The sequence below is a fragment of the Lactuca serriola genome, chromosome 4 (genome assembly GCF_051521515.1).
Source record: "Lactuca serriola cultivar US96UC23 chromosome 4, Lser_US96UC23_V15, whole genome shotgun sequence".
Taxonomy (NCBI): Eukaryota; Viridiplantae; Streptophyta; class Magnoliopsida; order Asterales; family Asteraceae; genus Lactuca; species Lactuca serriola.
In genome coordinates, this window is record NC_136411.1 from 26,373,210 (window position 1) to 26,388,048 (window position 14,839).

Consider the following 14,839-nt stretch of genomic DNA (forward strand, 5'->3'; position numbering starts at 1 on the left):
TTTTGGTGCAATTCACAAGTCCATATATTTTTCCAAAGAAATTTAGTTTTTTATTTTTCATTTGCTAATACATTATTGGAATCTAAACTACAATTTGGTTTTGTTTTCACAGAAGTTAATGCTTGAAGAACGGACCAGAAAATTGAAAGTGATTCTAAGCAACATTATTCTTTTAGAATGTATTAGTGTCGTTGTTAGATTTTGATGTTTTTTTCTCGTTTTGAAAGTTTTTTTAGTTTTATTCTTTAACAATAAATGTAATTCTTAACAATTGTTGCATCTTGCATGTATTGTATAAGAAATAATGTATTTTTCGTTTTTATTATTCAATTGATTGTTCAAGAATTTATTGTTCTATACGAAATTTTTAAAGTAATGATCAAGAAATAGGTTCAAAAATATTCTTATATTTATAGTTCAAGAATATTTTTATATTTATAGTTCAAGAATATTTTTATTTTTGAATATACTAATAAACATTCTGTCAGAATCTTCGAATTAAAAAAATTATAATTCGTAAAATCGGGTTTTTAAAATTAATAGAATCTATGATCCCTTAAAATATGCAATTTTCCTTTATTAATCGACTAAAATACCCTTGTAAGTAAATTAGATGATATTTTTCAATTATATTTAATTCAATAATATGTATTAATAACTTTCTTAGAATAAGTAAAATTGATTGACCCACATTTATGCATACAATAACACAATAATTACTTTAAATAGAATAACTTAAGCATATATATATATATATATATATATATATATATATATATATATATATATATATAATTTTATTCTAAAACTACTTACTTCATCTCATTTAAAAATTTTATTGATGTATTCAAATTTTTGCAAATAATTTGTATAAGATTATTCTCATTAATATATTAGAATTTATTCCATTATATATTAATACCTAGGTTAACAACATTTGTTTCTTTATTTTAAGAAAATGTGTAGTTTGTATTAATTTTAAACCATATTACTATTTTCACTTTAATTTCAAGAAATCATCAATCTTACGTCTTATATATTGGTTCATGATGGTCACTTGTTATCAAAAGACGTATATTATTTTATCTTTTAATTAGTATTTTAAATGTTATTAGATGTACTCAGGTTGGTTGACTAGCGAGTAATGTGTACTCAGTCTAGGAGGAGAGTACACTGTAATGACCCAAAATCTTATTCGTCATCAATGTTAGTTTTCGTTATTTGAATATTAATCTTCTTCAGCGACTTTGCTTCTTTTTATGATTGTAAATTCAATAAATTAAATTAAATGGTGTTAATTTATGCTGAAAAGTTTAATGTGACTTTTATATGTTTGTATGATCATGATGAAATAAACCCCAGGGTTGGGCCCATATTTGTTTAATCGGGTTGAAATAAACCCTAGGGTTGGGCCCATATTTGTTTGATCGGATTGAAATAAACCCTAGGGTTGGGCCCATATTTGTTTGATTGGGTTCGAATATACCCCAGGGCTAGGCCTAATGATATGTATGGTATATGGTACTTTAAGGAAACTTAGTAAGCTTTGTGCTTATAGTTTATGATGAAATAAACCCCAGGGTTGGGCCCATATTTGTTTAATCGGGTTGAAATAAACCCTAGGATTGGGCCCATATTTGTTTAATCGGGTTGAAATAAACCCTAGGATTGGGCCCATATTTGTTTGATCGGGTTCGAATATACCCCAGGGCTAGGCCCAATGATATGTATGGTATATGATACTTTAAGGAAACTCAGTAAGCTTTGTGCTTATAGTTTATGCTTATAGTTTCAGGTATCTCCGTTTTCAAAAGTAAGGGTCCGGCTTGATCGCACTGCATATCCTGGAGTTTTATCCAGCACTGAATGTTTACAAATAACTCTGATATTTTGAAATTATTTGACTCTGATCGCCTTTTGGAACAATGAATGAACAGTTTTAACTTATTTAAAAATAAAATTTTTACTCGGTATTTTTGAGACGTCACAGATGCCTAATTTATTGTTATGTGCTAAAAGGATTATATTATAGCATGCCTTAGGTTTCCTATTGTTATTACTTGACTAGATTTAAGGTCGGTTGCCGACCTGGATTAGGAAACTTTATGTGTTTAGGATTGTAAATGTATAATTAATATATTATAACTGACATGTAACTTTTCAGAGTGATAAGTAAGATTATGCATCTAAAACCATAATTAAAAACCTTCTTTATCATAATATAATCGTGATTCTGGTTCCATGAACTATCGTTCTGGTATGCACGATACCATGGTTAGAACTCGTGGTAGACTAGGAAATGATAACATAAATCACAAGCCCGAACCTCAAACGTGTGATCGAACGTGCACCAAAAGTTGTGCCAGCAGCTAAACCATTCATGATGGCAGGAGTCTAAGCCATGATTCGGGAAATTCTAGCTGATAAAACAGAGGAGACTAGAAAACTACTCCAGGGGTATAGGAGAGAAGTCATTGCACCGATTGTTGAACCAGTGTTGAATGAAGGTCAATCTGAAGAGGGAAGTTATAGTAGGAATGTGGACCAAGCTGAACAACCAGTGGTTAGGATGAAGCGCCCAAAGGGAGAAATTGATTGGTACTCTAAGGGACTACCATGGGAGTACACTATGCCAGTTAAGCATGCTCCCACTTTTGAAGCAGCCATTTGGGCTGCAAGGTCTGTGTAAATCATAATCGAGGAAAGGACCGCTAGCAAAGCTGAACTTGACGAGAAGAGAAAGAGTGATGGATTCTAAAAAAAACAAGAAGAGTAAATTCTCGAAGTCTAGCCCAACGAAAAAAAGTATGGGGTGACAAAGAGGAAAAATGTTGTGAAAAGTGCAAAAGGAAGCATTTTGGGCAATGCAAAGAAGAAGTGACCTGCTACAAGTATAGCAGGCCTGGTCATTATTTTGACTAATGTATGTATAATTGGAGGGTGTGTTTTGAATGTAGAGAAGAAAGGAACATGATGAAGGACTGCCCAAAGAAGAAAGAAGCTTCAAAGCCAAATGTGCCACCAAAATCAAAGGCACGACCATTTCAAATAACACTGGAGGCAGCAGAAGACAAAGCAGATTAAGAGGATGAAACCGCTTATCTGAAGTTCAAGATATGAAGTAGTCATATAGATAGTATTATATTATGTAGCCCAATGTAAGAAGCATGTAATAGGGTCAACTTGAATAATATTGTAATCATTTTAAGAAGTTATACAATCCTAATTATATTATTCAATGTGTTAAGTTGTTGCATGATACTTTCTTGTATGGTGACTTGGAAAATGGCGAGTCAATTCTTCGGACTATTATGAGTAGGTGTGAAAGGTAGTTGAGGCCTATACTACCGGAAGCATAGGAATCACACTTGGATTAGGGAAAGTCACAAGGTTACTAAGGCACTAGTAGCTGAGTTCGTTTTGTTCATTTTTGTCATTACCTTTCTTTTGATGATGACTAAAAAAATGAAAGTTATTCCGACCTTACTGGCCATAGCGAATTGAGTTTGACTAAGATAGAAACTGCATAGTAAATTACTCAGTTCACAGAACCATGTTCAACGTAGTATCCAACTTTAGTCAAAAGATTGAAGGGAAAGACAATCAAAGTGATCGATAGAAGTAACGCTATCGTCGTTTAGGATAAGAAGCCTGTAGCTAGAAATGCTACCTACAATGATGTGGGTGTACCATATTAAAACATGAAGGAATGTGTTTTCTGTGCTAGAGTTTAACTCAAAGAGACCCGAGTCCAACCATTGCAGCATGCGATGAAAGGTCATTAAGGTATTGTCATTCAGTCTGTATGATAGCCAAAGTAAAGACCTTATCATGGATTGAGTCTGTATGATACCACATCCTCTTTCTAACAACTTAAGTCTCATTTGGTTGAGTCAAGTTAACTTAAGGTTAAATCTCAATTTCATGAATTGGCAGTTTTGGCCCTTCTAAGATAATTGTCTTAATTTATTTGACTATATTAAACTTCTTATTTATTTATATCATCTTATTTGTAATATATATCATTTATTAACTTTTGATTGTTTTTGTTGTTGTCGTCGTCGCCGTCGTCGTTGTTGTTGTGGTGGTTGTTGTTGTTGTTGATGATGATGCTGCTGCTGCTTGAGTATGTTACAACTTGATAAGAAGATTCGTGGCTCAAGTCACACCCAACCACACCACATACAAACCAAGCCCTTAGGGGCCGGTGTGCATGCCACTAAACACAACCATGTCACCACCACATCGTTGGCATAACACGTATACGCAACAACCTAATACAATAAACCTCATGGAAACAGGGGCGTAGCCACTTACAAGCAAGGTGGGTCTTAGGACCCACCTAATTTTTTTAATTTTATATAATATTTGTATAGAAAAAAATAGGAACTACCTTCAAAAAGAAATTAGGCCCTACCTAATACTATTTGACAAAATAAGAAAACAAACAAATAAATAAAAATAATGGAGGACTTATACTTAAATTTCAAAAAAAATTTAATACTTTCAAAACCTATCACACATCGGAGATGAAGAGAGAATTGAAGTTGTTTGATGTTATAAAAATAAATTATAAATGTTATTAGCAAATTTAAAAAACAACACAACTTCGCTTATATTGTTGGTCGTACAAAATGGTTGTTGCAAATAAACTTTTTAAAAAGAAAAGAGACTCGGTCGTGTAAAGTAGTTGTTTATTTTTTTTGTTGCAAAAATCAGGTTTTAGGGTTAAATGGACTAATTTTTCCAGTTTTTAGCTATTCTAACGGCCCGGTTGAACTCGAGTATTTACAAACCGGTCGTTTTTTTATTGTTTGACTCGACCTGATCTATCATATATAGCGTTGACTCTTTGGTTTTTCCGCCTTCACTTAATTAGGAACCATGTACTATTATGTTCTTGATTCGCCACTGAATGGAAATAAACTTACATTAGAGCTAGTTGATACTAGGAACTTTCCATAGGTCACACATTAACTTTATATATATATATATATATATATATATATATATATATATATATATATATATATGATAGACCACAAACATACGTATAGCTTCCATCTCTAACAAAAATACAAGGCATACTTATAGCTCCAATCTCCAACTATGAAGGAAAAGAACAAGTTCTTTTTAATCGAACACAACTCAAAAAAACATAGACCACTCCAACAATGACAAACATATATGAAATTGGTATGTTTTGAACTGGAATCATGAATCTGAAAAATCCTCCTCAGAAAAATCGAAATTTTGTCTTAATGAACTTGCAATTTATAAAAACATCATAGATTTCAAGCAGTCACTCAAATAAAATTAAGCAAGTGATAAATCCCTAAAGAGAAATTATAATACCTTTAAAGGTAAGCACATTACCAAACATTTTTTTTTTCATATGGATGATCATATCGAAGAAAACCCTTTGCTAGTGATTTGTATCATTAATATTATTTAAGTGTAATAAAATTAATTTGTTGATCGATGCAATCTTGATGAATATTAAACAAGTATGGATTGTGCAGAGTGCACATTTGTTTGATTTTATTCAAGATTCAAAATACATTATCATTTAGGTAGCGTTTAACAAATGGATTGGATGAAACATAATTAGATTGGACTAGATTAAACATGACAATACATGATAAAACGATTTATTTGTATAGCGTTTGGTATGACCAGAACATAACGGAACAAGATGTTAAAAATGATGATATCTCCCTTCTACCAAAATAAAAGTAAAAAACTCATATAAAAAAATAACTTCAATATTAACAAATTCATTTAAAGAAATTGTTTAAAATATGTATATTAAAACTGTTTCTAATACCAAATAATCGAATCAGTTTACATTTCAAATCTTTTTACTGGATGGGCTCATCAACTCATATGTAAATATGTAAAGTAATATTCTTAATAGGGGTGGTAGGGTTTATAACTCAAATATTGACTTTCAATTACAAGAAATATACAAATTACCAACTATAGTGTGAAAAAAATTCCAAATAATTATAGAGTGCATGTATTTTTAGAAAGAAGAAAGACTTAAGGCCTCGTTTGATAGTTGCTGACTGAGAAAGTGCTGACTGAGAAAGGTCTGTCTGAGTAAGAAATTCTGACTGAGTAAGAAATCATGTTGTTTGATTGAAAATCTGACCAAATGTGCTGACTGGTGTAAAATGACCATTTTACCCTGATGCTATACACGTTTCTATGCAATATTACAATAATAATAATAATAATAATAATAATAATAATAATAATAATAGACATTAATAATAATAATAATAATAGAAATTAATAATAACAATAATAATAGTAATAATAATAATAATAATAATAATAATAATAGACATTAATAATAATAATAATAATAGTAATAATAATAATAATAATAATAATTTATACAAAAACCTCCACCATAATAGACATTAAATATATTATTTTAAACATAAAACACAAAAAACCCTTTAGCTTGCTGGTAAACACCATTGCTTCTACAAGGGAGACTCAAGTTCTATTCTTGTAGCCTTCATTAGTTGTAAATTTTTATCCAAGCCAAGGGTACTATTGGAAAGCCTTGTTTTCTTTTTCAGTCAGCCAACTCTCAACTTCTTTCTCAGTCAGACATTGCTTTCCGAGTCAGACGCCAAAATTTTGTCTATCAAACACCTTTTGTCTGACCGAGTCAGCAAAAATGTCTGACCTGACTCAGTCAGATGTCATATCAAACAGGGCCTAAGAGTAACCACAGACTCAAATATTGACTAACAAAATTATTCTAATCAATATCACAAGCAACCGACCACATAAATTACATGTGTGGAAATTCTTGATGACACAAGCAATGGCCCTTCAATCTATGGGCTACAGATCCATGTCAAAAATCTATCAAATTGTGCCAAGAATATTTTTGCAAGTGTGAAATTACAACTCACTTCCTAGATGCCATATGAATATTGAACAAGAACTGAAAAAGATAAATAATAAATCGTTAACAAGAAACCTATGATCAGAACTATGTTCTTTGATTCCAAATAAAGTTTTTACAAGTTCGAAAATCTATACCAACATAAACCCAAAGACAAGAACAAATAAATAAACTTTACCTTAAGTTGTTTATACTTTGAGAAGTTGTCTAATGATAATACGAAGAAGAAGATGACGAAGACGATAACTACACTTGATTTTGCGACCAATGATAAATAACAGAAACAATGCAATGGATAAATGCATGAAGCATAGAAGTTGATTTGGTGGTGGATGGGAATGTCATTTTTGTCAAAGCCATAAATTGTTAACGGTGTCCCATTGAGTTCCATCTTTTTCGGTAGAACTAAATTTCTAAGAAATAGTCCGAGTTGACCTAATCAAGTTTCTTTTTAGTTCATGCTCTAGTCGTGTCAAATACCATTTAAAATTTTATGTTTTGTTTAGTTTCATCCAATTCCACCAACTGAACGGTGCTTTAGGGACGAAACCTTAAACCAAACGGGTCCGAGGGCAATACCCTTGGTGCCAGGGTCCAAATGATGACATCCCTTAAACCATATAAAGTATTTATATTGTTATATTAAACATAATTATAATATGGAGATAAAAGTATTTATTAAATTAGTTCGCAAATCCCATAAAAGGTGATTTTGAAATGTATACAATATTGAAATTTTTGTGTGGCAAGGTCAAAACATGTTTTAGGTTTTCGAAAAGTCATGTTTATATTTTAAAATTAACTTGTAACGTAATGATAAAAATGTGATCTCTCTGAAACTCATGAAGCATAAATATAGAACACAACACTTTGAGTACTGATGCAATTAGATATGATATGATCTAGATGTCGTAATAATCTTTTAGACTTTAATAAATTTATTATTATTATTATTATTATTATTATTATTATATAAAAATATGCAATCAAGCAAGCAAATTACTCAACTCATAAGATCCATGATCAACGTTAGGCCTTCCAGAGTACATATAATGGAGGGCTTCGTGGTTTACGTGACAACGACCATATTCCGTAAACAATACCACATTGGTTGGCGATCGGTCGTGGTCGTGGTGGTTTGTGGTGTATACGACGAACGACATTGACAAATGGAAAGTGTTTTGCTGTTTATTTCTCTCTCTGAGACTTCTTCTTTTCTTTTTCCTTTTCCTTATCTCACTTCTTTCCTCTAGAGGCAAAGGAGAGTACTCGGTGGTTTCTGATGTATGTTCGTTAAAAAAATTACAAATAGAAAAGGAAATAAAGAAGGTTAAACATTATGAGTTAGCTAGTTGATGTGTTTTTATATCATATTTACTAGGTATGAGACTCATGTATTATATGAGTTTATTTTAAAAAAAAAAAACTAAATATAAAATTCTAAACATTTGAGAAGTTTGATTTTACAAGAAAAGTTTAAAAATATTGAATTATAAAAATTAAACTGTTTTTTTTTCTCTTTTAAATTTAAAGATAAATAAAAAATAATAATAGATCTTTAGTTTAGTAATTTTGAAATTAAAAAGAAAATTCATTAATGAAATTGATATGCATTTATTATTGTATTTAAATACTATCTAGAATTTAATAAAATGAAAAAAAAACATAAAATGACATGTGGAATAAAAATTAATTTAAAATAACCATAAAATTACATGTTTCAAAATAAATAACAATGTGACATGTGACAAAAAAATCTTTATTTATTACGAATAATTGGTATATGATATCTTAAAACTAAAATACCTATACTATTATTGATAGCAAGAAATTTGTAATAAGAAAATTAAATATGTGTTGTTGATTACTATACTTTTATTTAGGCTGAATTTCATAAAATAAAAACGATTGTAATTTAATTTTTTTTGGTTTAAACAACAACTTTTTTTTTTCTAGTTTAACCATTAATAATTTGTTTAAAGAAAACCATTGCAAGTATTTTTTTTTATTAATGAATTGCACAAAAAAAAGGCAAACAACAACAATTATAAAAGATAGCTAACAAAAAAATCGATGATTAAATCAAAAATATTTCAAATTAATGGTTTTTAATTCAAAATTTTTATTTAGCTGTTCTTTTATAAAAAAATCAAAATATTAATGGTTAAACCATAAAAAAAAATGTGGATATTATCATGGGGTGTTAAAGGGGCAAAATGGTGCATGAGATTCATTTTTTTATTATATATTATATATGCATTTATTTAAAAATAATATATATATATATATATATATATATATATATATATATATATATATATATATAATAACAATAAGCATCATTTTTATCTGATTCGTCCTCAGACATTTAAAGATATTTACATCCGACCTTAGATATTATAAAGGTTATTATCCTAACGGTATCATATACATTGGAATATACTTTCACGAAATGATCACAAATTCAAGTCTCATGATAGATAAAAGATCTAGATTGAGAAATAAGATTACTAAATTAATGAGTTTGTAAGTCAGCTGTTCTAAAAAAATAAATTATTTGTCTTCGTCAAAAGTTGTGTTTCTAACTCATAATTTTTAGCTTAATATATTTCATTATTTTGTTCGTCAAAAGTTGTGTTTCTAACTCATAGTTTTTAGCTTAATATGTTTTATTTATATAACCTAAAAACAATTAAAGAGTTATTATTTATACAGTAAGATATATAAAATAGAAATCAAATAAATAAAATACGAATACTATAAAAATATACGCTACGAACACGTATACTACGAGTACAAAGAGACAACCCGTACCCTATGTCCAAATATTTGACCAATTTCCTCGTCCCCTTTTTAATACCTTATTCTCATTATCCTCCCCGTGCTTCTTTGCTTCCCTTCAAGCGGAGCCGCATCTATCTCCTACTTTTCCTGATTCCACTTCTCAGGTGAGAAATCAACTAAACTTTCTCATCGATTATGTATGAATTCCTCTAGATTTAAGTTTTTTTTTTCGTAGCTTCATGTTTGTTTAATTTCGTATTCTTAGTCGATTCAAATATGCAACTGTTATCCGCTTTCGTCCCTGGTTTATCAGCTTCATCTATGGAGATATACAGATCTGAGTTGTTAGAAGATAATTCAAGTATACTTCATCACTTATTCCCAGAAAAGTATATCTTTGTTCTTTGTTTTCAACAGTAGCCGCCTCGATTACAACAAAAAGCCCAATTTTTTTTTTTGAACATGATTTTTTTAGATCTCGTAGAACTTTCAATCGAATTTGTGTTTGTGAAGCGAAGAAAGTATCGTGATTTTGAGATCTGCTGAAATCAAACGCTTTCCTTTTCGCTACATAGTCAATCACGCATTAGTTTTTAATTTGGTGTTGTTTTTGTTTGTTACTCGAAACATCTCCATCATGAAGACATATAAATTATGATTGATTCAAAACAAACAGAGTTCACGATTTCTACAATGGATCTCTGTTTAGTTTTGATACTTGTCCTTTTTCGAAACCGAACTTGTGAATTTTAAATTCGTTTAGCCGTCTAACGCCTTCAAACTTTAAAATATTCAAATCATTTTGACCAGATCGATATCTGCCATATTTGAGTTTATAATTAAACCACTGTAATTTTGAAATTATCTACAACACTTTGTTTCTTTCCTCCTCCCTCAGATCTCGGATTCATCTATATGACTTGATTCTCATACTTTCTTCTTATTTTACACAGAAGAAGAGAGTCGAGATATGAATCATTGTGGAATCCAACAGAAAAACACCTTCGCATCCACTTGTGAAGAGATGAGGAACTCCGTTTCAGTTTCTGTATCGTTTGACAAATCGGAGCATCATATGGTGTGTCCAAAACCTAGGCGGCTCAGCCTCTTCAACGACCCTGTTAAGCCTTTGAGATGGCAGATGTGGTAAACTTTCTTCCTTCTTTCTTCTTCCTTCTTCCTTCATCCATTTCTCTTATCAATTCTTCAATTCTTCCATAAACTCTAAAAACAATCTTTTCACTTCACAGCTATCAACCAGAGCCATATGAATCCAAAGAAAGCATCGACATATTGGAAATCATCTTTGAAAAGGTAAAACTACTTCTACTTCACTTATCATCATCTTACTTAATTCACTTGATTTGTTGATTTGTGTGATTACAATTTACAGGGTGGTGGATATGGTGGATCCGAACCGTTTTTCAGTGGGTCACCACCAAGTAGAGTATCTAACCCGTTAACACAAGACACCCGATTCGGATATGGAGACAACATTTGTAAGTCATCATCTGAAAAGAAAATAGGAACTGTTGGGGGCAATTTTGGTAATAAACCAGCTGTCAGAATTGAGGGGTTTGAATATGCCAGGAATAATTGCAGTATCCCTGCTCAGGCTTAATGCTTAAATCAAACCCCTCACCCTCAAATTCTTATCAAAGTACATAAGAAATTAGCGAATTGATGAGAGGGATTTTGAACATTTTGAAGAGGATGAAAAGAGGCAGAAGTGGTATTTTTGTAAATAAGTTGAAAGTAGGGGGTTTATGTAATATGTATGTAAGTAAAATTAGGGTTATTAACCGCAAAAAAAAATGTTAAATTTTTTTGAAAACCCTTTTGGTGATGATTTGTAAGTATAAAAGATCTAGAGGGGGAATTTTCTGAAGAGAAATTTGTAGAAAGTGTAATATCGTTTTGTAGAATTTTTGAGATGTATATATGTATGTATATGTATGGTATCTATCTATGATTCGAAGAATGAGATGGTAATGTTTTGATGTTTTACAATTAAATATCGTTTTGTAGAATTTTTTTTTTACCCTTTTGATGTTTTTATACATAAGAAACTAGAATCTGTGAAACTATTTTTGTATGAAAGTAAAATAAAATTTACACAAAAAATTAGTAAGTTTTAGTGGTTTATCTATAACCTTGTTATCTTAAATAAAAGACAAAATTGCAAGAATGGTCTTTGTGGTATCCATCTTTTTTGGGTGTTAGTCCAAATCTCAGACTTTTTTGGATGGGTGGTTCTTATGAGTTGGTTTGTTTGTGGTTTTGGTCCTTCGGAAAACTAAAAAGACTAAAATACCCTTGAGGTATTTCTTTTTCATTTTTCTTTCATTTTTTTTTTATCTATTTTTATAATTAAAAAATTAAGAAAACTTTCTCTCTCTCTCTCTCTCTCAAATAAACCACTAAAGACTATTTTTTTCGATGATCTTCACCCTCGGATAACCCATCATTATCGACGATTCTTCCTTCCCCCCTCACCACACGACTGTCGTTTACTTCCTCCTCCCGCACATTCATAAGGTTAGCTACTTATCAATTCTTCTAATGTTTGATGATTTATAGGTAATTTATGGTTTCTTGATTTCATCAGCTATGGCGTATCAATCCAGCCAAAAAGACATCACATGTGACATTAAAATGCAAAGAATCGGGAACTTTCTCAGCCTAATGTGCAGGATTATGATAACATAACTGCTCTTCATCTAGCTGGCAGTGAAGGTCATGATTCGATTGTGGAGCTTCTTCTACACTACAAGGTCGATGTTAATATCACTGATAGATGGCACAAAACTGTAAGAATTGAGTTTTCATTGTTAACTTTTTTAGGGTTTCAAAATTGGATTGTTGATTGGAATTGGATGATAAGATCTAACAACAATTAATGTCTTACAACAGGGGAAGGAGACGAACAAGATGACGACAATGGGGAATCGGGAAAACATCACCGGTGATTCTAGTTCTTCGACAGGGGAAAGAGACGAACGGGATGACAGTCGTTGAGAGGGCTATGAAGGGGTATCGGGACAGTACAACAACAATTCTGGGGGTGTTTGACAGTGGGTGCTCGGTGGAAATAGGCAAAGAAGGTTGGGACTGCCTCATTTGAGTTTGTGGACTGTCTCATTTGAGTTTTCATTCTTCTTGTTCTTCCATACAATGAAGATAACTAAGCAGATGAAGATGAAGATGGCTACTGGAAGAAGGGCAAGAAGTAGGTGGTATGCGATACTTTCACCATGCCTGATGTTAAAAACTAAATTAATTAAGAAGCGTTCTAAACTCTTTGTGGTGGATATAGATGAAATATTTTTGTTGAATTTTCTTTTGGTTTGACGAGGGAGAGGTAGAAGATGAGAAAATCAAGCCGAGAGAGAGAGAGAGAGAGAGAGAGAGAGAGAGAGAGAGAGAGAGAGCCTAAACTAATTATTTATTTTCTTTTTCATTTAAATTAAATACAAAAAACATAAAAAAAAATATCAGAAGGGCATTATAGTCATTTCAATTTTACGAGGGACCAAATTTACGTAAAAACATGGCCAAAAAGACCACGAATTCAAAAAAATCGGGATTTGGACTAAAACCCAAAAAATACATACCACGGGGACATTTTTGCAATTTTGTCTAAATAAAATAATGAATAACGTTATAGTTCTTTTAAATGGACATCAATTTCAGAGTTATTTAATTTTGGGTCCATTCTCGTGGTCGTTGTTTGTTAGCAACGTGGTCTTTAAATAGTTGTCCATTTCAGTTTAGTCATATTTGTTAACTATAATTTAATTCAATGGGGCTTGTGATTTTTATTTGACATTATAATAGAAAAGATAAGTAAAAATAAATTTGATTTTATATGAAGACGAATTGACACATGTTTTGGTAAGACGGTTTTTTTTTTTTTTTTTTTTTTTTTTTTTTTTTTTTTTTAACAAAATTAAAAGAAAACAAATATAAATATTAAGGTCAATATATGCCTTAGATAAAAATACGAAAATAAAGTATATTACACGTAATCTTTGTTGTTATGGTTTTGTTGAAAATTATGGGTAGCGTCTTTTTTTTTTTGGTTGCATCTTTTTGTCATTGATGTCAAGGCTGTTTGTAGCTCATCGCTTAAAGTCATGTAAATTGTTGTCCTCCATTTCAGTTTAGTTAAATTTGTTAACTATAATTTAATTCGATGGGGCCTGTGATTTTTATTTGACATCATAATAGAAAATATAAGTAAAAATAAAATTAGATTTTTATATGAACTCTAGAAAAGATCATTATGGAGCAATGTTTCAAAGTCCCTAGGGCTTTCTCAGATCGATCGACTAGCGGGTAATGAATACCCGATATAGACGAGGAGTACTCCATGATTACTCGGATTTGATAAATTATAAGAAATTAAGTTTCGGAAATTATATATATATATATATATATATATATATATATATATATATATATATATATATATATATATATATATATCACAAATTCATTAAAATTTATAATAAAATAGATGAAAATCAATAAAAATTGTAGGTTTTTTTAAAAGTCAAAATTTTGAGTTTGACCGAGTTCTTCCGATTTTGACCAATTTTCTCTGAGTTTGACCAAGTTGAACCAAGTTTGACCAATTAAAACCAAGGTTGACCGAGTTCGAGTATTTTTGGCTTATTCCAAATAAAACGCTTTGGGACCTGACTGAGTACTCGGCCGAGTAGGCTAGACTTTGCAACCTATAATGGAGTACTCGGTACTTATTACTGTCACTACTATCCAACTCACAATTAATATGTTTGTAAGGTTAGTATGTCGTTTTGTGTAGTTTTGGTATTAATAATGAAAATGAAAACAATCGACATTAATGGATATCATAACAAACTAACATACTAAAAAATCTACTTGGGACTTGCATACCTTCCAACCAAGCAGTCTCTATGTGAATTTTAAACAATTTCATGTATCTTTTAGTTAACATCATAACACTATTGGTCAATAAAATTCTCTCCTAAACAATTTCATGTATCTTTTAGTTAACATCATAACACTATTGGTCAATAAAATTCACTCCTGAAGCAATAGAATTGACTAACTTGACACACATGCTTATTCAATTTAAGATAT

General features: G+C 30.7%; 1 protein-coding gene and 1 long non-coding RNA gene across 2 annotated transcripts; both read left to right on the plus strand.

The window, feature by feature from the left end:
- Positions 1–9,733: 9,733 nt before the first annotated feature.
- Positions 9,734–11,693, plus strand: LOC145101227 (uncharacterized). The gene is made up of 4 exons (XM_079038409.1): positions 9,734–9,876; positions 10,666–10,858; positions 10,963–11,026; positions 11,106–11,693. The coding sequence occupies exons 2-4, from the start codon at positions 10,683–10,685 to the stop codon at positions 11,331–11,333; spliced, it is 468 nt and encodes a 155-aa protein (XP_078894535.1). The 5' UTR covers positions 9,734–9,876; positions 10,666–10,682; the 3' UTR covers positions 11,334–11,693.
- A 563-nt stretch (positions 11,694–12,256) lies between these two features.
- On the plus strand, positions 12,257–13,047 carry LOC145101228 (uncharacterized). The gene is made up of 2 exons (XR_013705526.1): positions 12,257–12,522; positions 12,626–13,047. It is a non-coding gene; the product is annotated as an uncharacterized LOC145101228 (long non-coding RNA).
- Positions 13,048–14,839: the final 1,792 nt, after the last annotated feature.

Excerpts from the sequence above, each read along its gene's own strand:
- LOC145101227 (XM_079038409.1), top strand. The coding sequence starts at position 10,683 with ATGAATCATTGTGGAATCCAACAGAAAAACACCTTCGCATCCACTTGT. Across the intron at positions 10,859-10,962 it reads CCTTTGAGATGGCAGATGTG|CTATCAACCAGAGCCATATG; the intron begins GTAAACTTTCTT and ends TTCACTTCACAG. Across the intron at positions 11,027-11,105 it reads TGGAAATCATCTTTGAAAAG|GGTGGTGGATATGGTGGATC; the intron begins GTAAAACTACTT and ends TACAATTTACAG.